This window comes from Oratosquilla oratoria, chromosome 30 (genome assembly GCF_046742065.1).
Source record: "Oratosquilla oratoria isolate Oo_2021 chromosome 30, ASM4674206v1, whole genome shotgun sequence".
Taxonomy (NCBI): Eukaryota; Metazoa; Arthropoda; class Malacostraca; order Stomatopoda; family Squillidae; genus Oratosquilla; species Oratosquilla oratoria.
Window position 1 is genome coordinate 2733603 of NC_134806.1, and position 22657 is coordinate 2756259.

The 22657-nt window shown below is 45.8% G+C and overlaps 1 protein-coding gene across 5 annotated transcripts in view; it reads left to right on the forward strand.

Moving 5' to 3' along the window:
* The window catches only part of sd (TEA domain transcription factor 1 homolog scalloped), a 385386-nt gene that overhangs the window by 242823 nt on the left and 119906 nt on the right, over positions 1–22657 (forward strand). For all 5 annotated transcript variants that reach the window (XM_076212427.1, XM_076212426.1, XM_076212429.1 and 2 more), the window contains one exon: positions 5631–5805. In XM_076212427.1, coding sequence (XP_076068542.1) covers positions 5631–5805 — 175 coding nt within the window. The remainder of the gene's footprint in view (positions 1–5630; positions 5806–22657) is intronic.

A 22657-nucleotide genomic window follows, 5' to 3' on the forward strand; every position in this document is an offset into this window, starting at 1 on the left:
ACATATTCTCTACACCTTAAGGGAGATTATATCGAACGCAAGACTCCGAAATTTATTTTTATGAAAGTGTCCAGCGAGGCTATCCGGTGGGTGTCTTCAACAGGACAAATCTCTTTATCAATGTTGATCCCTTTACTGCCATGTCACCGCTCGTATTAAGAATCACCAAACTTTCACCAGAATAAACCTTCTCTTGTACTGTTGATTGTCTCTTCCAAGAGTTAGAGTTGACAGTGGTAAGTCAGTATGAGTAGACAAAAGTAGGCTAATAGGGATTGAAGTGGTGATACTGTGAGTAGACGAATTGGGAGTAGATGTGATAAATAGACCAATTGGGAAGTTAGCGTCGGTCCGGAGGCCGGGAAAGGGGTAATTCCCGGCCGGGACGGAACCTGGGCCGGGTAGGCAACCGGAAGAAATGTACCGGTGGGGGGTGGGGGGGAAGGAAGGGGGGGGGGATAGAAGAAGACTCCGCCAACGTCATTGGCGACTGATAATTAACTTGAGTCGTTGCAGGGGCTGTATTGGGCCATTGTAAATGTTATTAGTGGCGTATATTGGGCCCTTGTCGTCTTCTTCGGTATTATATGGGCCTAGGAGGCGACCTTGGCCACCCAATATTGACACTCGATAGGGCCGTTCCCGGATTCCAGGCATTAAGGGCGGCATGAAATTGAACGTAGGGAGTGCTGGGGGGGGGATAGGGAGTTAGGGGGGAGGGAGGAAGGTTGAGGGGAAAGGGCGTCTGGTGTTGTTGACCTCTCTGGCACTTCCATTTGGTTCCAGTCTTCGTTGCGTATTGCTGGAATGGTAACATTATTTAGCTCCAGGCAGTGGCATTACCTGGGCCGGGTCGTGTGCACGGGTTAACTATGAAGGTGAAATAATAAGGCGCCTCTCAATTAACTGAAAATAAATGAATGTGGAAAGGACGCAAGACACTCCCTGCCCGATTGACTAGAATGTAGAGAACACAATTAGTGTATAATCCCAGATACGATCCAAAGATGTGGTGCTTGGAAGCGGACGAAGGCAAGTGAGACAAAACTCGGAAAACAACGGAAAGAGCAAACAGGAGTGAAGAAGGTTGTAGAGGAAATAAAGGAGTTTAAGAGGAATTGGCAGGATAGATAACAAGATGGCAGGTGGAGCAAGCTTAGGTGTATTGGACGTGGAGAAGTTTGCAGGAGTATCGTGGCAATTGTTTACACACTTGTGTGATACATAAAAGAAATTAGGAAAGGTATTTGTTTAGTAGTGGACTAAAAATGGATTTTTTTTTTCTAGGGAAAGAATAAAGATATTGGCAAGATAATTAACTGAATAAAATCACTTATGATTAGCCAGAATGAAATAATAAAATCTGAGGTGGCTTATTGATGCCCATGTTAAGGGTCAGGAGTGACATGAATGGCGGTGAATAAGTGACCCGGAGTGTGACATCACTTTTTGGGGTTGTTGGATATGGTCATGACTAAAGTGGCCTTGAACGTGACATCACTTATTGGGTTGGGGTTGGGGGAGGGGTTCCTGTGTGTGTCATAGTTCGCTTATTGAGGCTTCTTGATTCTCTCTCTCTCTCTCTCTCCCTCTCCCTCTCCCTCTCTCCCTCTCGCTTATGCCGAGCACCAGCAGTAGTCAACTGAATTTATATACATTTTTCTTCATTTATTTACTTACATATGTATTCCTTTCCGTGTTTGTTCGTTTTATTTATTCGCCTATTTTGCTTATTTATTACTTGCGTTCTTTCGTCATTTTTCCCTTTTTCTTTTCTGTATTTCATTTCTTCTTTTATGTATTCATTACTTTTTTCATTTTTTTTTTTTTTTTTTTTTTTTTTTTTTTTTTTTTTTTTCTCCTTTCGGTGATGTAAAACTTGGTGTGGACATTTCAGTAGAATTATTTCGATACAAGTCACTCCCACTAGAGGGATTTCAGGTCCCATGGGACTAGAAAAATAACGAAGAGGAAGCTGACGGACCGTTCGACCGGTGGACTTTTGGTCCGGTGGGATTTTGGTCCGGTGGACTTTGGGTCCAATGCGTTTTTCGGTCAAGTGGACTTTCGGTCCGGTGCGTTTTTGGTTAAGTGGACTTTTGGTCCGGTGCGTTTTTGGTCAAGAGGACATTTGGTCCGGTGGACTTTAGGTCCAGTGGACTTTAGGTCCTATGGGTTTTTGGCCCTTTTTTCTATCAAATTGACCATTGGTGCCTTGGGCCTAAAGCCCGATGGACTTCAGGTCCCATGCAACTTTAAACGTAATATTTGTCTTTTCCGAAAACAAGTAAAAGAATATCAAGATGTGAACGGACATAAAAGAGAAGATTGTCAAACCTCGCCTTTTTTATTTATTTGTATTTATTCGTTTGTTTTATTGCTGATTATAGACTATGATGTATAACTGGGAGTACGGTCGATCTAGCGCAGTGGTTCCCAAACTTTTTTCTGTCATTTCCCCCTTGCACCCAGTTCAGCGATCCAGATTTCCCCCTTTCACGTGTATGAGGGAAAGAGTAGTTAAAACACACTGTGACTATTTACTATTTTATTTTTCAAATGTACATATATACTGTTAAACAGACATTCTCTCTCTCTCTCTCTCTCTCTCAGACATGAGAAAATTCATCTGAGATTTTTTTTAGTTAGTAGGTAGTGTAATTATTTCCCCCCTGGTAGGTTCAAATTTCCCCCAGTTTGGGAACCACTGATCTAGCGACTCTTCAGGACAGGAGCCGTCACTTAATCACACAAAAATCCCCGACCCTTAGTCAGAACTGAATCTACAAAGTCCGTCGCGGAACTGAGAGAAATAAATGATGCCTACTCTTAAGTACAAAGGTTATGTGAGCACCTGCTTCGTGGCCATCTTGTACAACAAAGACGAGGAAAATTGTGACGTTGTTTATTCGTACTTAATGTTGTATTTAGAGTTCTTCTGAGACGTAAACATGTCCGTGCATGTTGAACTAACATATGTTCACCATGGTCTTTAGATCACGTGTTGGGCTCGTGATCGGCAGCTATTTCCCTCCCGGAAGAGAGCTCAAAGCTCGTGTATGACCTATCTATGGGTCATACGCAACCCCCAACTCCTCGCCCACGAGATTTGGAGTAACAACCTACAGCGCAGCGATACTGAAATTACTTCAGCCCTGGGCGGGATTCGAACCCGGACCGCCGTGTTGGCGGCCGGGAACTCTACCAACTGTGTATCGACTCACCTGTGTACAGTTCCCTTCCACTCCTAAGTACTCCAGTGGTTAATATCTCACAGGTAGCTACGAGAGACCTCAGGGTCGCAAATTTACGACCAAAGCGACTCTTACGACCTCGTAAAGTTACATATCGTTCCTGTAGTACTTAGCATTGAAGCTGGTACCTCGAGACTGGTTTGGGCGTGCGCGGGGGCGCGTGGGCGTGGATATTGGGCGGCTGAGGCTGGTGGGGTTGTCTCTCTCTCTCTCTCTCTCTCTCTCTCTCTCTCTCGGAGCATCCATATTCATGGGGGTCGTTTTGGTTATTGGCTCCGAGACTGTCGTGAAGCTGAAGCTAGCCTTGCTGTGCTTTTTCCATGCAAATCAGCCCGCATATATTGCTTCGCAGACCGGTAGTATTGCTTGTAGTATGAAACCAATGTGCTTTGGGTTTTTTTTTTTTTTTTTTTTTTTTTTTTTTTTGACGTAGCGCGACCATGGTCGTGGTGGTCTTGTTGGAAGAGGAAACGGAAATGTTTCCTGTACTGATTTATAAAGAATCCGGGAGGTAATGATTTATTTCCCGGGGGTATGAGGTCCCGGTTCCGTGGATCATCGAATCTAGAACGGACCGAAAGATCCGGTAAGACTTCCGGACTATATTCAGGTGTCTGTCTCAATGACCATATTCTTAAACAGCATCAAATAATGGGTCGATTCGTCCCCGGAATTTGTATGTATTTACATGCTTAACAATATGAAGTTGTGTATTATTGTATGTCTAATTACCTCACCTTGTTAATAGAGGGTGTATGGCTCATACATTGACTTGCAAACTGCGATAGTAGATGTCAATGGAAATGGCTTGGAGGCGCCTCTTCATGAATTAGTGTTTTAATTATACACATCCATTCTACCGCTGTGTTTTTGTGTGGTACTGGATCACGTGCTGGACCCGTGATCAATACCTATTATGTTTCGGAGCTTGTGCATGGCCCGATCTAGGTGTAATGTTGTGTGTAACCTTACACACACACACACACACACACACACACACACACACACACACACACGGTTTGCAGTATCTGTGAAAATTGCTTGAACTCAGGACCTGACACGTGATAAGCCACGACGCTAACTACTATACCAATAAGCTGTGTGTTTTTAATGTATACACGGCATGTATGTACAGTGTGTATACATGTGGCTGCCTAAAGCCTGGTTGACACGGGGCTAGTTTAGTAGCCGCTAGGGCTAGCAACTTGTAAACTAGCCCTCTACTTGCCCAATGTAAACGTAAAGTTACCCAACTTGCCTCCAAACTATCCTAGTGTGAACACTGACTTGCCGTTAGCTAAGTTAACTTACAGCTAGTACTAGCGACTACTAAACTAGTTCCATGTCAACGAGGCTTTAGTCGTAACGCTTCTCTGTATTGTAAGAACTCCAACACCGCGACTACCAATTTCGTACCTGTTTCAGGTACTTTATTGATCTCTAGTTGTTTGACCCAGGGTCAGGTGACAACAATAGGTCAGGTTGACATTCTTTTAACATTTCCGTAAGCGACCAAAAATGACGAAAAAAAGAAAATAATAACAATAATGTTCAACGTAACTGGAGAACTATGGACCCGTTATTCATCATCATGTGTGAAGAACATCTTGGAAGTTCAAATGAACAAAGCGTAGTTGTTCTGTGGAACCTGGTGAACAAGTCTTGCGTGCGGCAATTCATCAAAGTATATTTGAACAATATGGATCGCCTATTAAAAATATTATTATAAATAATAATACTGTATTAGAGTACCTATGTCCTTAACACCTAAGGACAACATTATAGAAACATAGATTTGGTTGATGTGAGAAATCTTCTCAACATCTGCAATTATCTTGAAATTGAAATCGAATGTTTACGAAGGTATGGGTTGCCATTGTCGGTATGGATAGGATTTTGGGTCGCTGCATTAAAAGATTAAGAACCCCTGATTTAGTGGTTAGCGTCCTTGCCTTGTAACGATTTTCGTAGCCAAGGGTTCGAGTCCCAGTAACGGGCGAAGTACTTCGGGGACACGTCAAGGTCTTTCGAAGTGACGACGTAATGAAGGGCTTGTTGTGGGCTCCAGTTTAACCAGCGCTTCTTGGCGGTTTGTGAAATAGAGGCACAAAAGAGACCCTTCTACTGGCGTTTTGTTGTTTTTGATTAAATTTGTTTTATTAATTCACCTGTTGCCTTTATTTAATGTTATTTATAATTCTTATTATTTTTGCCTTTCTTCAAAATCTATCTAGATATCAAAGATGCACTTAGATGATGTCACCCTATAATATATTCACCTGTTTATTGCCGTTCTACAAAATACGTAGACATAGATTAGCACTCTTGATATATTTACATATTAACCTCTCATTTTCTTTTCTTCCTCTCTCGCAGCCCTTAGGAGATGAAGATGAAGTCAATTCTCTACAGGATGACAAGGACCTTGGGGGGGCAGACGCCGAGGGAGTCTGGTCTCCCGACATCGAGCAGTCCTTCCAGGAGGCCCTCGCTATCTACCCCCCCTGCGGGAGACGCAAGATTATCCTTTCTGACGAAGGGAAAATGTATGGTAAGTACCAGCCGCAGCAGGTTCTTGGAGCGGTGTGAATGCACGCTAGCTGGACGTTTGTTGTTTTCTGTCTCAGCGAGGAGTCTTACGTAGAAGGTGTGTGAGTGGGTGTATGTATTCGCGCTATACATTTCTCTCTCTTTCTTTCTCTCTCTCTCTCTCTCTCTCTCTCTCTCTCAGCTTTTTAATTTCTCTTAATTTTTCGCAACTGATCATATTTAAGGGTGTGTATAATGCCATATTCAGTGTATAAAAATACAGCACTGCACATGTGGAAATGCTTAAGTACATACTTCACAGATATGCATGTAATACTTGTGTATTTCTTTTTAATAATTTTTTATGTTTTGGTTGGGAAATTATGGGAGGAAAGTAAAATTATGTTCGATAATAATCAGGTAAAGCTTATATATATGTGTGTGTGTATATATATATATATATATATATATATTATATATATATACTGTATATATACTGTATATATATATATATATATATATTTATCAACCACAATTAACTTTAATTCTAAGCCATCAACATCGAGACACTCGAGGAGACATACATGCAGAAATTGAAACGTGGTACAGCTAAGGACTCGAACCTTGGCTAGCGCGTGACAAGTGTATATATGTGTGTGTGTATGCGTGTATATATATGTATATATATTTATATGTATGCATATATATATATATGTATTACACACTCACACACACACTATTAATATGTGGTGTCTTGCCCTTTACTCAACTTTCTGAAGCAAAATTGTGTGTGTATGTGGGGGTGGGGGCGCTTCCCCGTAATTCACTCACTTCCCCACCTCCGGTCATTAAGCAAGAGAGCAGAAGGATGGCAGTATTATAATGATGAAGGAGGTGACCCACCGGACGGTGGATTTATGACAAAAAATTGTAGTGTTTGGGCTGATGAAGGTGAAAGACATAGAACTCTACGCCACTGCTGAGAGAGAGGGAGGGAGAGAGAGAGAGAGAGAGAGAGGAGAGAGCGGGTGGGGGTAAAGGAAAGAAAAAGAGGGAAGGAAAGAGAGAGAGTAGACGGAGAGGTCTCTAAGTAGAGTTAACAAATCAAGGAGCTTCCGACTTGACCCGTAAGGCTTAAACTACACAAGAATCTTTCCCGCGTTTGACCCTTACGCCCGGACACTTTACTCCCGACTGAATGGAAACTCCTGGATGTGATTTGTTTCGCTTCGGGGCAAAAAATGAACAAGCCAAGAGCCGCGGACACAACGTAAAGTCCAACAGGCAGACCAGATGGCAGATGATACCAGATGGTTGGTAGCGTCTGGAGGTGCCGATGAGACGGGGGGGGGGGGAGGGGGAGGGGGAGGGGGGAACAGGTGAAACAAGGTGCGCAGCCTGGGGGGATGGGGGGAGGGCTGGGAGTGGTGGAATAGTTCTGATTTGGGTGAGACGGTAAGGGGTGGGGGAGGGGTAAACAGGTGAATGTTGGGGGGGTTGGGTATGGTCAGCAAATGAAATGAAGGAGTTGGATAAATTGTGAACATTTGACTTTTTTATTTATTTATTTATTTATTTATTTATTCATTTACTTGTTTATTTGTTTTATTGTGAGGTCAGTGTAGGATCCAGTCCATATTTATAAAGATTCAGAGATTATGCGATATTTCTCTCTCTCTCTCTCTCTCTCTCTCTCTCTCTCTCCCTCCCTCTCCCTCATTTACTTAGTGATTCTCAGAACTACTTGCTTACCAGAAATATAAACACAGTAAAGGACACGGTGTGTGTGTCTGTGTAGGAGATATATTGATAACTTGAAAGATGGGATGGCTATTTAATTGCAGTTGGGATGAAAACAAAACATACCAACCCCCCCTTCTTCCCCCCCATTCCCCCCGAAAGACGTGTTCCTGCGAAGATCATTGGTCCTTAAGAAGATTATTGCAACCCCCCCTCCCCCATCCCCCGTAACAGGAGGAAGAACAGCAGGAAGACGGGAAACGGCAGCAGTTAGGCTTGGGACAGCAGGCCAGCAGGCAAGAATCATCGGGTAGCAGCAGGCAAACGAGGACTGGGAGCGGGGGGATTGGAGGGATGTGTGGTGGGGGGGGGGACCAGTTAGCCCCGTGTAGGAAACAGCGCTAATAACAAGCAACAATCTGACCACCTTTCCTTCCTACACGGATTCAGTGCACTTCTTCAGCAGTGCACACACAGCAAACAAGGTAGAACGCAAGCCGTGTAAACTCAGTAAACAGTGTAATACACGGGCAAAGAATACAGTAGCGGGCATCGTAAACAAAGACTGTAAACAAGCGAGGGGGGAGGGGACTTGGGCCGGCAATTAAGGCCGTGATTACCCTGGACGCTAACGTGGAGCTCTGCCTTGACTGTCAAGGGGGACATGTAAGGCTCTTCGTCCGTCGTCAGGCGCCGAGGGTGACAGTCGAGGAGGACCTGGCGACGTCCGAGGGGCACGCCATCCGTTGTTGTTGTTATTGTTGTTGTTGTTGATCTCCGATCCATTGCAATCGTCTGTTTCTTTCTCTTTCTCTTCTCCCTACCTTCACCCTCTCCTTCCCTGTTTCCCTATCCACTCCTCCTCCTCCTCCTCCTCTGTGTGAAGACTGATAAAATCACGTGTGGGCATATATATATATATATATATATATATATATATATATATATATATATATGAAGGTGGAAAAATAAGTCACGGGTCTAGTTCCGAGTTTCTGAGTTTATTCCTGACCCGTTTCGCTCTATGCTTCTTCAGAGGAATGTGAAGAAGCATTGAGCGAAACCGGTCAGGAATAAACTCAGAAACTCGGAACTAGACCCGTGACTTCTTTTTCCACCTTCAACTTGTCACATGTACCACTTTGCAGGCCCTTTGTTTCTTATTTTTCAAAGAGCTGCAAAAAGTGCCGAAATAGACATTAATACAAATAACTACAAATTACTACAAATCAATTTGGAAGAAAACTATTTTCAATATCCAGCGTATCACCAGAAGCCGTCAGACAGAACGACAGGCAGAGATAGAATATTCACTTTATTGAGTCAGTTAAATATAGACAAAAGAAATCCTTCAACCGTGTGAGACTTAATCCTACAGTCATCAGGAGACAGACCCAGCACGCTAACCACTAGCCCACCCCTTCCCCCCCTCCCACCCTCCTTCCCACCAATACTGGAGAAATGAGGGGGAGGGATTTGATGAAAACGACAGAAAACGTGATTGGGTTGTCCTGGTCCTCGAGGGGCGTGATTGGGACGTCGAGGGCGAGTGTCAGACGAAAGGTGCCACTTGAGTGAGGGCCAGGGCGGTTAGGACATTTTGGCTCCTTTTGGCCCGGTATTCTCGACCCAAGGTTCGCTGGATGGTTTACTGGGGGTTAGTTGGATGACTAGCGAAAGATTATTTAAACTTTTAATTCTGCAGAGAAAATGACAAGTACGCGTCGTATGAGGTCATTACCATTTGAACCGTTTGTTATCCATTGCGGAACCAATGTATATTCAGTTAGTTTTAATATGTTACCGTTTTCTGTTTCTGTGTCAGGTTCATGGAGGTACGGGTCGATGGTCTGAGGACTCTCGGGGTGCGTAGAAAACGGGAAAAAGAAAGTTGAGAGCTCCCACTTCTTCTTCTTCTTCTTCTTCTTCTTCTTCTTCTTCTACTTCTTCTTCTTTTCGTCTTAGGCCAGTTGGCAGAGGGAGGGTGAAGGGTGAATTGACGAGCCATCGAACTCCACCCCAACCCCTTCATTAGTCTAGGAGTCATGGCTTCTCCTCCCTCCAGAGGCCCAAACCCAAAGAGCAAAGGCTTCGTCGTAGTGTGTCGACTCCTGGTGTAAGAAGATTCCCTAGTTGGAGAGGTTTAATAATGCTAATAACCTGCGCGTCTATTCATGGAGACAATATCGATATTGAACATAGATATCTGTTCACTTTTTTCCCCCTTTGAACTGAATAATATCGTCTGGGTTTTAGATCACAATTAGAATAATTATTAAAGGTGTCCATGTATCGATACTGAACATAGACTGTCTGTTCAGGGCTTCCTTCGAACTGAATGATATTTTCTGGTATTCAGTCACAATTAATGATTATTGTTAAAGGTGTTCCATGTCTTTTTCTTGTGTCTTTGAGTATCCCTGATCTGAATAGACTCGTTTGGCGAGCGGTTGGAGGAAATCCTCAAGTTCCAAATTCTCCCAATTAAACGGGGGACTGCTAATGGGGAACCAGGAGGGGGGGGGAAGACAAAAATGGGGAGTATGGGAGTACATGGGAGTCCATAACGAGGGAGGAGGTGATGGGAGTGGGGGGATTTTTTTTTTTTTTTTTTTTTTTTTTTTTTTTTTTTTTTTTTTGAGGGAGGGAGTGAAATGTCACTCCCACGGGCTTTGTGGGAGTGAATATGGTGATGGGAGGGAATATGGTAATGGGAGAATCAGGGGAACTGGAGAGGAGGAGATGGATGGATGGAGACTGCGAGGAAGAAGAAATTGATGGAAGTAAAGAAGAGAATAAATCTTTGTCACTGAGGAGGAGGAGGTGAAACCGTGTCAGGTGAAATCCAAGTGGGACTCCAGAGGGTTAGGTTAGGTCAGCCTCGAGATGATCAGGATGATAGGACTTCGAGGGAAGAGATGAGGGACCTTGATAGTTTGGGAGTGGGAGTGGAGGCTGGGCGGGAGTAGGGAGGGGAAGGGAAAGAGGGAGGGACAAACAGGGTGGTAGTCATTAGGGGAGGGAGTGGAATAGTGAAAGTAGGGAGTAGAAGATAATGTTAGGGGTCTTAGGAAAGAAAGGTGAATTAACAATGACTTTGTCTATGGATATATATATATATATATATATATATATATATATATATTTATATACATATATGTATATATGTATATTAATCAACCACAATGCACTTTAATTCTAAACCATCAACATCGGAAGAACCGTGGAGGCACATGCAGAAATTGAAACGTGGTACGCCCGAGGACTCGAACCAACGGCTAGCACGTTACCAGTGCTTGTAGTGACTTAACCACTACATAATTTTTTTTTCTTAGGAAAATTGATAATGACATTTATTTATTTTATTTTTTATTTCTTTATTTCTTTATTGTGTAGGAAAATTGATGATGGTTTTTTTAGGAAAAATTTTTGTTTTACATAATTGGGGAAGAGAGAGAGCATAGTAAGTATAGTAATGCGATGGACAGCGTGTTAGCGATAGTTTGTAAAAGGCATAATACTACAAGGAAACTGACATAATTACTGTACTGGCAAGGGGGAGGCGACCGCTGGTAATCAATAAAAAAAAATCAGATATTGGAATTACAAAGGGTTTATAGCCATGATAAACGAAAGGAGGAGGAAGGGAGGGATGGGGTGATGGGTAGGGGGGATAGCGTGCTTAGGATAGTTAGAACACAGGAAGGTTATGATGATGGTTGAGTAGGGGGGGAAGGTATGATAGTAATGACAGAGGGAAGGAGAGGGGAGAGGGTGAGGGGAGTGGGAGAGGGGAAAGTGAGAGAAACTGGAAGGTGGTGACTCCTAATGGCCGTAGCGTATCACACAACGCCCAAAGGGTAATTTCAGAGCAAAGGGAAAAATGTTCATTAGGCGAGTAGAGGGAGGGGGAGGGAGGGAGGGAGGGGAGGAGGCTAGAGGGAAGTGATAGTGTAGACTGGAGGGAGAGAGAGAGAGAGAGAGAGAGAGAGAGAGAGAGAGAGAGAGAGAGAGGGAGGGAGAGGGGGAGAGAGGCGATTCAATAGACATAGAGGTAGGGAGATACAGAGTAAGACCATAAGAATCAAGGAGACTCCAAGAGACCCTAAGGTCTACACTAGGTAGTTCCATGTGCAGAGAGAGGGAGGGGGGGGTGAAGGTAAATGAATAGACATATAGAGAGGGAGTTAGGTAGATGTATAGAAACAAAGAGAGAGAGAGAGAGTTAGGTAAATGAAGGCAAAGAGAGAGAGGGAGAGCTAAATAAATAGACATAAATAAAGGGAGATACGTAGGTATAGAGTAATATGTTGTGTTTGCGAAAAAATGAAAGAGTTAAGAGAAGATTCCACAATGATGATAAAGATAAGGATGTGACAAGTGAGGTAGCTAGTCTAGGCATCACGCCCACCCTCCTCCCATCTCACGCCCATTTGTTTTTCCTGTTATCTTAGCTCTTTGTGGATGAAGGGCTATCCCTGACACCCGCCCCGCCGTTCACTGTATTATTATTATTATTATTATTGATATTATATATATATATATATATCAACCACAATGCACTTTAATTCTAAGCCATCTAGGTGCATGCAGAAATTGTAACGTGGTACGCCCGAGGACTCGAACCTATGCGGCGAGAACGTTACCAGTGCCGAGTGACTAGACCAATACACAAACAATATATATATATATATATATATATATATATATATATTATATATATATTTTTTTTTTTTTTTTTTTTTTTTTTTTTACCCATTCTTCAGAAGGGTCGAGTCAACCTCAGGCACTCCAGAATTCGCAATAACAACAACAACAACACCACCGACAAGAACAACAACAATGACACCACGAGGAGCAGCACATTTAGCGCACTCTGGCAGAAGTTATCGCGAAGACAAAGTTAGCGGTGGATGCAAGTTAGCGTTAAAGCGAAGTTAGTGGGCCTTTGATCCTCGCCAAGTTAATAGGACGCCAACCTCTTGTCAGCATGTGATGGGTGTTGGGGGGGGGGGAGATGGGGGTGCTTGCAGATGCTCTAAGGATGAGAGCTGGGGGGGGAGAATGGGGGGTGAAGGGGGGCGGGTGTTGGTTTTGGTTATGGTCCTTGGCACCCCAAAAATTGGGAGGGGGGTTAAGCTTAAATGGGAGGAAAGAGTGAAGGATGGGGGAGGGGGGATATTTAAGTTATGATTTGGTTTAATTATTTAGTTTCTTCTTTACCTCGGCCTAAAGGAACGATTTGCTCATTGCGATTATAATCGTCCAACGATGATCGTTCATGGCTCAACGATGATCGTCCAACGATTATTTAGAACACTAATTCTTTGTTTTTGAATGGGACTGTTTTGCCTCGATCTGCAAAGTACGAGGATGATCGTTTTATTAACGGGGTCTACAACCAACGCGCTTACCCATATATGATGCCATGTAGTAGGATGCGCGTCACCCCGCCCATTGGCTGTGGTAGGCCAACGGACGTGGTAAAGACTCGAAAAGAGGTCATTTTCCTCGAGAATTCGCCGAAGACTTCGACCGTAGAAGACCTTCGTCGTCATCGAACTAAGATGGAAGAAATAGGAGAAAGAGGACAGGATTTAAGAAGAAAGAATTAAGACGACGACGACGACGCGTGTCTTGGCGAATTGGCGGGAACGTTGACCTTCACAAGAGATAAGAGAGAGAGAGAGTGGGAGAGAGAGAGAGAGAGAGAGGTGAGCCGAGCCGAGTCGCGAGACGATAATGGTCGACGTTGTGGTCGAATGAGTGATTGATCGAGTTATTTGGAACTCTCTGACGTAGTTACGTCATTATCTCTTGATGTTCCCACCTCCAACACCTCTCCCTCCACCTCCTCCTCTCCCTCCACCTCTCCCTCTCCCTCCACCATCTTCATCTACGGCCCACCCTCTTCCACCTCCTCCTCAGCCTTCTTCGTACTCTTCTTACACATCTTCATACATTTCTCTCTCATCATTCTTCTCTTCTTCCTCTTACTCCTCCTCTTCTTCCTCATCTTCCTCCTTCTTTCCCTCCTCATCTTCCTCCTTTACCTCCTCCTCTTCCTCCATCTTATCGTCTTCACCTCCACACTTGGCGTCATTACGTTCTGTCTCACATGTCCCTCTACTCCTCTTCCTCCTCCTCCTCCCCCCCCCTACTCGCACGTGGCCTCTTCACAGCCTCCCTTACCTGGGCAGACCTTCTCTCACCCATTATGAACCGTTTTCCTCTTTCCCCCTCCTCCCTCCTCTTCCCTCCTCTTTCCTCCTCTTTCCTCCTCCTCCCTCCTCTTCCCTCCTCCTCCCTCCTCTTCCCTCCTTTTCCCTCCTCCTTCCTCCTCTTCCCTCCCTCTCCCAACACACACTACCCCACTTACCTACCTATACCCCTTCCTACTTCCACTTCCTCTTCCCTTCCTTCATCTTTCCTTTCATCCCCTCTTCCTCTTTCTTCCTCTCCTTCTCCTCCTCCATTTCCCCTATTCACTGGTCATATATATACACACATACACATACAAGTACATACATGCATACAGTACATACACTCGTATATACTGTATATACATAACATGCACATACATGAATGCATACATACACACCACTCCTAACCTACTCATACTTTAGGGAACCTGATTTAGTAAACGAGACAACCTTGCACACGTCGTCCCAGACAGTTGCAGTTCAGCTTTCGCCTCCGCTTCAGCATTGCTGAAAGAAGAGGACCTGGGAGATTCTCCCCCTCCCCCCTCTAGAGTGGGGGGTATAGAGAGTAAGATGGAAGATTACCTCCCCCCCACCCACCCTTTCCCGCTACCACACTCCCTCTCTCCTCCCCTTTCCCCCCCATGCATTATTGGATTGAGGGAAAAGGAGGAAGGAAGGATGGGAGAAGAGGAGGAGGAGGAGGAGGAGGAGGCGGCGGCTAGGTCAGAGGTTTAGGCTTAAGGTTAGGGTTCCCAAAGCGAACATGGCAGATTAACCTCCTCCTCCTCCTCCTCCTCCTCCTCCTCCTCCTCCCAAGATGGCCGCAGTTATTGGACACCCCCCGATTCCAAATTCGAGTATGTCCGCTCGCAATGGCTTTTCGATAACACTGCCCCCTCTCCTCCCTCCTCCCTTCTCCCTCTTCCCTACTCCCTCTTCCCTCCTCATTCTTCCCTCCTACTTCTTCCCTCTTCTTTTCCCCCTTCTTCCTCCTTCACATCTTTCCCCTGTCATCATCGTCAATGTTTCTCCTTCCTGTCTCCCTCCTCCTCTTCCCTCATTATCATCATCCATTCTCCGTCCTCTTCCTGCTCTTCCTCATCCTACACTTCCTCCTCCTCCTTCTCCTCCTCTTCCTCATCCTACACTTCCTCCTCCTCCTTTTCCTCCTCCTCCTTTTCCTCCTCCTCCTCCCCCCTTTTTATCACCATCCTCATCTTTAGCATCTACCTCAACCCCTCCTACCCTTCTCATCTTCCTCCTCTTCCTCCTCCTCCTCCTCCTCCCTCTTTTTATCACCATCTTCGTCTTTAGCATCAACCTCTCAACCCCTCTTACCCTTCTCATCTTCCTCCTCTTCCTCCTCCTCCTCCTCCTCCTCCTCCTCCTCTTCATCTCTTACACCCATTTTCTTACACTTTTCTTGACTCGCTCCCCCACCTTTGTCTCTTCCTCGTGTTTATAATTCCTCTTTGTTCCTGCCGTCCCCTCCCGTGTTCTTCATATCCCCCTTTGTCTTCACGCTCAGTCTTGGCTGATGTCCACACGGAGATCTCTTTATTATTGTAGTGTATTCCTGGGTGACATGATCTCTCTTTCCTCTCTCTCTCTCTGCTCTCTCTCTCTCTCTATCTATCTATCTATCTATCTATCTATCTCCTTTTTCCCCTCTCTCTACCTCTTTCTGTCGTTCTTCTCTTCTCTCTCTCTCTCTTTTCTCTCTCTCTTTGTGTAGCTTCGATGGCCCTTGTCGATTTTCTCTTAATCATTTTCCTACCTCCTCCTCCCTCCTCCTTCCTCCGCCCTCCTTCCCTCCCTCCCTTCGTATCTCGTTCTGAAGGTCAAATTGATGAATGGTAATACTCTCGTAGGTATGGATGGATTGTCGCCTAGTCTCTGCATCATGTCATTCATGTTCCTGATTGATTGGAGTTCGTATCTGTCCCGATGTCATCGACGCTGAGAACGGGATCGTCGAAGGCCTGGAAGGGCTGCACCCGTGACGTCATGTCGCCGGTGTTGCTGCTGTTGTTGTCTTGGCCGTTGTCTGTCTCAATGTTGCTCGTCATCTTTCATATAAAATATTTATGATTAACTACAGACTTGGGTCGAAAAAATTAAATAGAATTGTAGCCATTATTATTCCCGAGAAGTTAAATATTTTTCTGGATATGAATTGTATATATATATATCCTATCGTCCCCCTATTCCCTTGTGCCATATTTGCCACTGTCGTTAATGGCTTACCTACTACCTTCCCTTCTTCATTCTATCGTCACTCAAATCAAACCCAGGACAAGAAAGCCTGTCTACAACCGCCGCATAGGACAAAGACACGTCCACAGATACACACAGTCACGACAGGTAAATCTACCTGAGAGGCGCCCCATTGGTCTTTGGAGATCATAGGAGACAATGTGAGCAAGGCGAGCAGGACACAGACACCGAGAATTGAATCCTGATCCTTGACAGAAGCGCTGGAGGCGTGGAGACCTGGGAGAGGGAGATGAGGAAGAGATACTATAGACTGGGGAGCGGGTAGGGATGGAGGGGAGATCAGTTTGGGAGATAATATTGGAAAGAGACAAGGAGACAAACAGGGAAAATGTACGAGCGGAATGGATGAAGGATTTTCATTGTTAGTGTGTGTGTGTGTGTGTGTGTGTGTGTGTGTGTGTTTACCTAGTTGTATCTTACGGGAAAGGGAGCTACGCTCGTGGGATCCCGTCTGTGTGTGTGTGTAGCAAAAAGATGTGGTCGGGTGTTAGAAGACTCAGAAAGCTTATGTGCTCTAGAATGGTAATAGACTAACCCAACTCTGACGTGATGCTGGCCAGGGAAGAGGATTAGGACCAGGTGGCTGGAGGAGGAGGAGGAGGAGGGGGGGTGAGTAGAGGGCCAGATAGTTGGACCGTAAGGTTGAGTAGGAAATAATAACGAGTAAAGAAATGTTCCCTGAAGAAATTAAAAGAGAAAAAAGTTGGAAAAGCAAAATGGGGTGTTGTGGTGAGAGATGTAATGGTGTTGTAGAGGGAAAGAGTTGAGAGAGAAGGGGATTGAGAGAGTTGAGAGAGAGAGAGAAGGGGATTGAGAGAGTTTAGAGAGAGAGAGAGAGAGAGAGAGAGAAGGGGATTGAGAGAATTGAGAAAGAGAGAGAGAGAGAAGGGGATTGAGAGAATTGAGAAAGAGAGAGAGAGAGAGAGAAGGGGATTGAGAGAATTGAGAAAGAGAGAGAGAGAAGGGGATTGAGAGAGTTTAGAGAGAGAGAGAGAAGGGGATTGAGAGAATAGAGAGAGAGAGAGGGGGGGATTGAGAGAATTGAGAGAGAGGGAGAGAGAAAAAGGGATTAAGGGAATTGAGAGAGAGAGAGAGAGAAGGGGATCGAGAGAGTTCAGAGAGAGAAGGGTAGTGAGAGGGTTGAGAGAGAGGGGAGAGAGAGAGAAGGGGATTGAGAGAGAGAGAGAGAAAAGGGGATGAAAAGGAAACAAGTTGCATAGTTGAAATTCAGAAAATGTTTCTGTCGAGAGTGCTGGTTGATGAAGAAGATGGATTTGCAAGAGATTGACGCTTTCATCAGTGGGGTGTACAAGGCCAGGAATAGGGTGATGGTAGGGGTGAGTATGACATGTTATTGTTGTTGTTGACTTCCGGGTGAGAGAGACATACTCCCTGACCTACATACCTCAGGTCGAACTCCCGTGTCGCAGCTCTACACCTAACTCCCCAGAAAAAAAAGGAGTAAAATATTCGGGACTGTGACTCCCAGGAACTCCCAGCGACTCCGACCTTGTAACCACTACTAGGAGCGACCACTCTGAGTGTGTGTCGTTACTGTAAACCATTTTTACCAGCGCTTGTATACCTTTGGTCCATCTCGCCTTTGGGGGAAGGGGAGAGGGGGGGAAGTTCTTTGATCGTAGTATAGACACGCAGTGTCAGGGACTGCATACCCCCCCTCCTTCCCCCCCTTCCCCCCACATGTACCCTGATCGATAATGCCATCTGTGGCATGATCATCGTGTTGCGTGAGTTGCCTGTCGCGCTGGCCGTCTTCTTCGAGTCCACGAGAGAGAGAGAGAGAGAGAGACTGACTGACTGACAGAGTGTCGCACAAGGCCGACCAAACCACGTGCTGAGGAAAGGGTTCCGATTCGAGACTCCTCCTCCTTCTCCTCCTCCTCCTCCTCCTCCCCTTCCTCCTCCTCCTCCTCCTCCCCTTCCTCCTCCTCCCCTTCTTCCTCCTCCTCCTCCTCCCCTTCCTCCTCCTCCTCCTCCTCTTCCTCCTCCTCCTCCTCCCCTTCTTCCTCCTCTTCCTTCTACTCCTCTCCCTCCTACTCCTCCTCCTCTTCCCCCTTTCTCTATTCCTCTTCCTTCAACTCCTCCTCCTCCTACTCCTCTTCCTTCTACTCCTCTCCTATTCCTACTCCTCCCCTTCCTCTTCCTCCTCCTCTCCCTCTACTCCTCTTCCTCCCCTTCCACCTCCTCCTCTCCCTCCAACTCCTCTTACTCCTACTCCCCTTCTTCCTCCTCTTCCTTCTTCTCTTCCTCCTCTTCCTTTTGTTTCTTCGTCTCACCTTCCTTCACCTCTTCTTCTTTCATCTCTTCTTCATCTTCCTTCTGTTCCTCCTCCTCTTCCTTCTCTTCCTCCTCTTCCTCCTATTGCCCCCGGTCTTCTCCCCGTTGTCATTACTACTACCACTGCTTTTAGTACTACTGCAATTACTACTACTATTACTACTACTACTACTACTACTACTACTACTACTATTACTACACATCGAGATTACTTTTCCCTTCCTCCTCCGCCTCCTCTCCTCCTCTTCCTCCTCCTCCTCCTCCTCCTCCTCCTCCTCTTCCTCCTCCTCGTGCCTCTTTAATGTAACATTTTGTTTAACACGCCACTTGCTTTAGAATCAAAACCAACGAGGATTCCATATTGAACGTTGCTGATCCATAGGCTGGGGGAGGGGGGGGGCTGTTGCTTGTTAGCAGATGTGGCCATTTCCACCCCTCCCCCCTCTCCCCCTCTCCCCCTCTCCCCCCAACTCGCTGTCGGCTCCTCGTGGAGCTGACAGCGGTGCGCTGATATTGTAAGACGGTGATTACCTGTTTGTATCGAAGATGGGTAATATGTTAGTGAGGTTGTGTGTGTGTCTGCGTGTGTGTGAGAGAGAGGGAGAGAGAGAGAGAGAGAGAGAGAGGGGGGGAGGAAAAGGGAGGTTAGGGGAGTGACGCACCAAAGAGATGAAAGTCATAGAGTTCATAAATGAGAGTTATAGGACTAGAGAGTTAAGAGTACAGTTGTTCAAACTGACCAGCATTGCATTTTTTTTATTGGATATTAGTTTCCAAACATAGAATAACCCTGCGTTGCTCTGGTCCATAGGGACGTGAATGAAGGCCTCGCAATGGAAAGATTTTTTTTTTTTTCTTTTTTTTTTTTTTTTTTTTTTTTTTCCAAGACTCTCTCTCGGTCTCGTTATTAGTTTCCAAGTACTGTGGGCTCGCCGGGTTCCTCGTGGCTAAAGACTTCTGAGAACCGTTCCGGGGGCAGCAGATGCGAGAACGTTCCCGTTCTTTGCAGAACAACTCTTTAGGATGAACTCGAACCCACGATCTTTCAAACACGGCTGAGGAGCACCACGCTAGGTTGTGGATTACCACGCCTCAGAGAGAGAAAGAGAGAGAGAGAGAGAGAGAGTTTGCTCTCTTTTGAATGCGTTTTCTGGAAGAAGAAGAACTCTTGACAACAGAGTAACTATACAAGAAAAATCGACTATATTATATTAAGACGAAGATTCCTAGTATGTCACGTCAGTGCAGATAGGACACCCGACTGAGAGCGCGGGAGGAGGAGGAGGAGGAAGAGGAGGAGTAGGAGGAGGAGGAGGAGGGTGATGGGAGGGGGAGGGGGAGGGGGGAAGATACGAGACTGGAAGGCCTCAGAACGGTATTTCCTGTGACGCTTCCACACCTGCCTCTTCCTCTCTCCTCCTGGCCGCTTCAGACTCCCCTACTGACAACGCCTCCTATTCTTCCTCCTCCTCCTCCTCCTCCTCGTCCTCCTTCCTCCTCCTATTCTTCCTTCTTCCTCCCCTCCTTCCTCCTCCTCTTCCATCTCCTCTTCCCCTTCCTCTTCCATCTCCTCTTCCTCCCTTTTCATCAACCTCTTTCTCTTCTTCCTCTTTCTCCTGTTCATACTCATCTACATTCTCCTCATCTTCCTCCTCTTCGTATTCTCCTCTTCCTCCCCCTTCTCCTCCTCCTCCTCCTCCTCCTCCTCCTCCTCCTCCTCCTCTCTCGTTCCTCGGTCACAACCAGTATTGCAACACCCACCACTTAAACTACTACTATGCTTGCACTGTGTGTATACGTGTGTGTGTGCGTGCGTGTGTGTGTACGTACGTGTGTATGTACGTGCGTGTGTGTGTGTGTACGTACGTGTGTGTTACCAGATCACTATCATTTGCACCATCATCACCGTAATCGTTAACACCATTACTGTCACCATTCTACTAGTGTATTGCTTCAGGACCCATAAGCTAACACAGTAACACAAAAATAGAAGATAACACGCGCGCACACACACACACACACACACACACACACACACACACACACACACACACACACACACAGAGGAGACAGGACCCAACGAGCGTAGTTCCTTTCCTGTATACTACAAATCATTTAAATAAACACAACACACATCAAAGCAACCAGGTAACACAAACACTTCCAATTCCCACAAGACACAAAGTCTGATCTCCACAAAGGCGGACTTCGCAGCGTTTTCCATATTTTCAACCCTTCCACAGGGGTAGCCGCTCATTTGCCTGGGAGGGGGGAGGGGAGCTGTCGTCGGCTTAAACAACCCACGCCCACGCCCACTTTTCTATGACCGTAGATTTTTTTTTTTTTTTTTTCCTCTCCAAACCCGACCACAATCTCCCTACATCTTATCTTACTACTTCTTACCTCCTTATAAGGATCGTATGTGTCGTACGATATCGTAAGTTTGTTACATCGTAGCAGTAGACTACCTTCAGTTCTAAGTACTACACTGGTTGACGTGTAGCGGGTATGGTGAGCATGTCGTATCTCTTGGTCGTATATTTACGATGAAGATACCTTAGCGACCTCGTAGAGCCACGTGTTGTCGTAAGTGTTTGACTTAAAGGAATACATACGGTTCCTAGAACCTTGTATAAGACGCCAATGCCTGTGATTCTTAGAAATGGTTCCGATGCGTACTTGTTCGCGGGGGTCATATAGTGTGTGTGTGTGTGTGTGCGTGCGCGCGCGCGTGCTCAAGTACGCCCAAGAGCTTATTATGGTATTTGATTAAGGACTTTATTTGGTGAGCTTATTTTAATCGTATTATGCACACGAGTGTGTGTGTGTGTGTGTGTGCGCGCGCGCATACACGTTCGTAATAGTACTTGAGACAGGCTATTCTCGGGGTGCCTCGTTTGTTTATTTACATATATATATTTATTAATTTATTACCGATTGTTTTTGTGTCGATTCCATAGTAATTGACTGTGTGCGTGTGTGTGTGTACACACACGTGTATTCGTGGGAGCGTTCGTGCGTGCGTGTGAATTCACAATACACGTTTTTGCCCAGATCGAGTTTCGCCGTCAACACGAAACTGCGCGGTGCGTGTGGCCTGCGCCGCGCAGCGGGGCGGGTTGACCACTTTCGAGAAGTAATTAGTGACCTTTGCTCCCCGGTTTGGCTTCTGGCTTGGCCGGGTTGGGCTTGCCCAAGACTGGGCTTCCCCTGTCGTGGGTATAAGTAGGCTACTCCTAAAACCTGGGCTAAAGGACCGGGCTTGGCTTGGCCACCGTAAATATAGGAACTCTCTCCAAACGGGCCACAGTGGGATAGTAATTGCTGGCCAACGGGCCATCTTGGTCGGGATTCCCCGCGATGTTTGTAGGAACTCCACAAACTCCACAAAAACGACGTCGTGGCGACGTCGTGCCGTGCACGTTTGACGCCGGGACACACACAAAAAAAAATCGAGATAAGGAAGCTAACAGATCAATGGCGGACGTTGGAGATCTCGGTCAAGTTAGATTAAGTTTTGATAATGTCTCGCGTTTTACGCTTAATTCAATTTATTGAATTATTTTATTTTTCCCGGATGTATGTATATTGTGTGTATATGTGTGTGTGTGTGTGTGTGTTCATCACTCTCTCGGATCACGTGTTGGGCTCGTGATCGACAGCTATTACCCTGCCGGAAGTGAGCTCAGATCTCATGTGTGGTCCGATCTATGGGTAATGCGAACTCCTTGCTCACCAGACCTGTGGTACCTACTTACAGTGCTGCGATGGCCGTGTGTGTGTGTGTGTGTGTGTGTGTGTGTGCACGTGTACGTGCCTGTGTACGTAATTATTGGTGTATACTCTGAACAGGTACATGACGAAGATTCTTGATGAGATTGGTGGCGTTCTCGGGCACAAATTCCCGATCTCGGAAGCGGGCGATAGGAGCGATAAGTGCGTTTGCAATGTTGATGCTCCTCGGCCGCTATTTCCAGCTTGGCACTGGCACTTTTTTTTTTTTTTTTTTTTTTTTTTTTTTTTTTTTTAAGGCCTAGGGAAAGTCCCGGCCGCGCGCGCACACACACACACACACATACACACAACTCGTGGCGCAATGGTAGAATTCTGGACTGCCACTACGGCGGTCCGGGTTCGAATCCCGACGAGGGCTGAAATAATTTAAGTATTGCTGCGCTGCGGGTCGTTACTCCAACTCGTGAGCGGGGAATTGTGTGTGTGTGTTTGCGTGTAAGGTTACAGCATTACCCATAGATCGGTCATATACGAGCTCTGAGCTCTCTTCCGGGAGGGTAATAGCTGTCGATCACGAGTCGAACACGTGATCCAAGACCATGGTGAATCTCACACGAT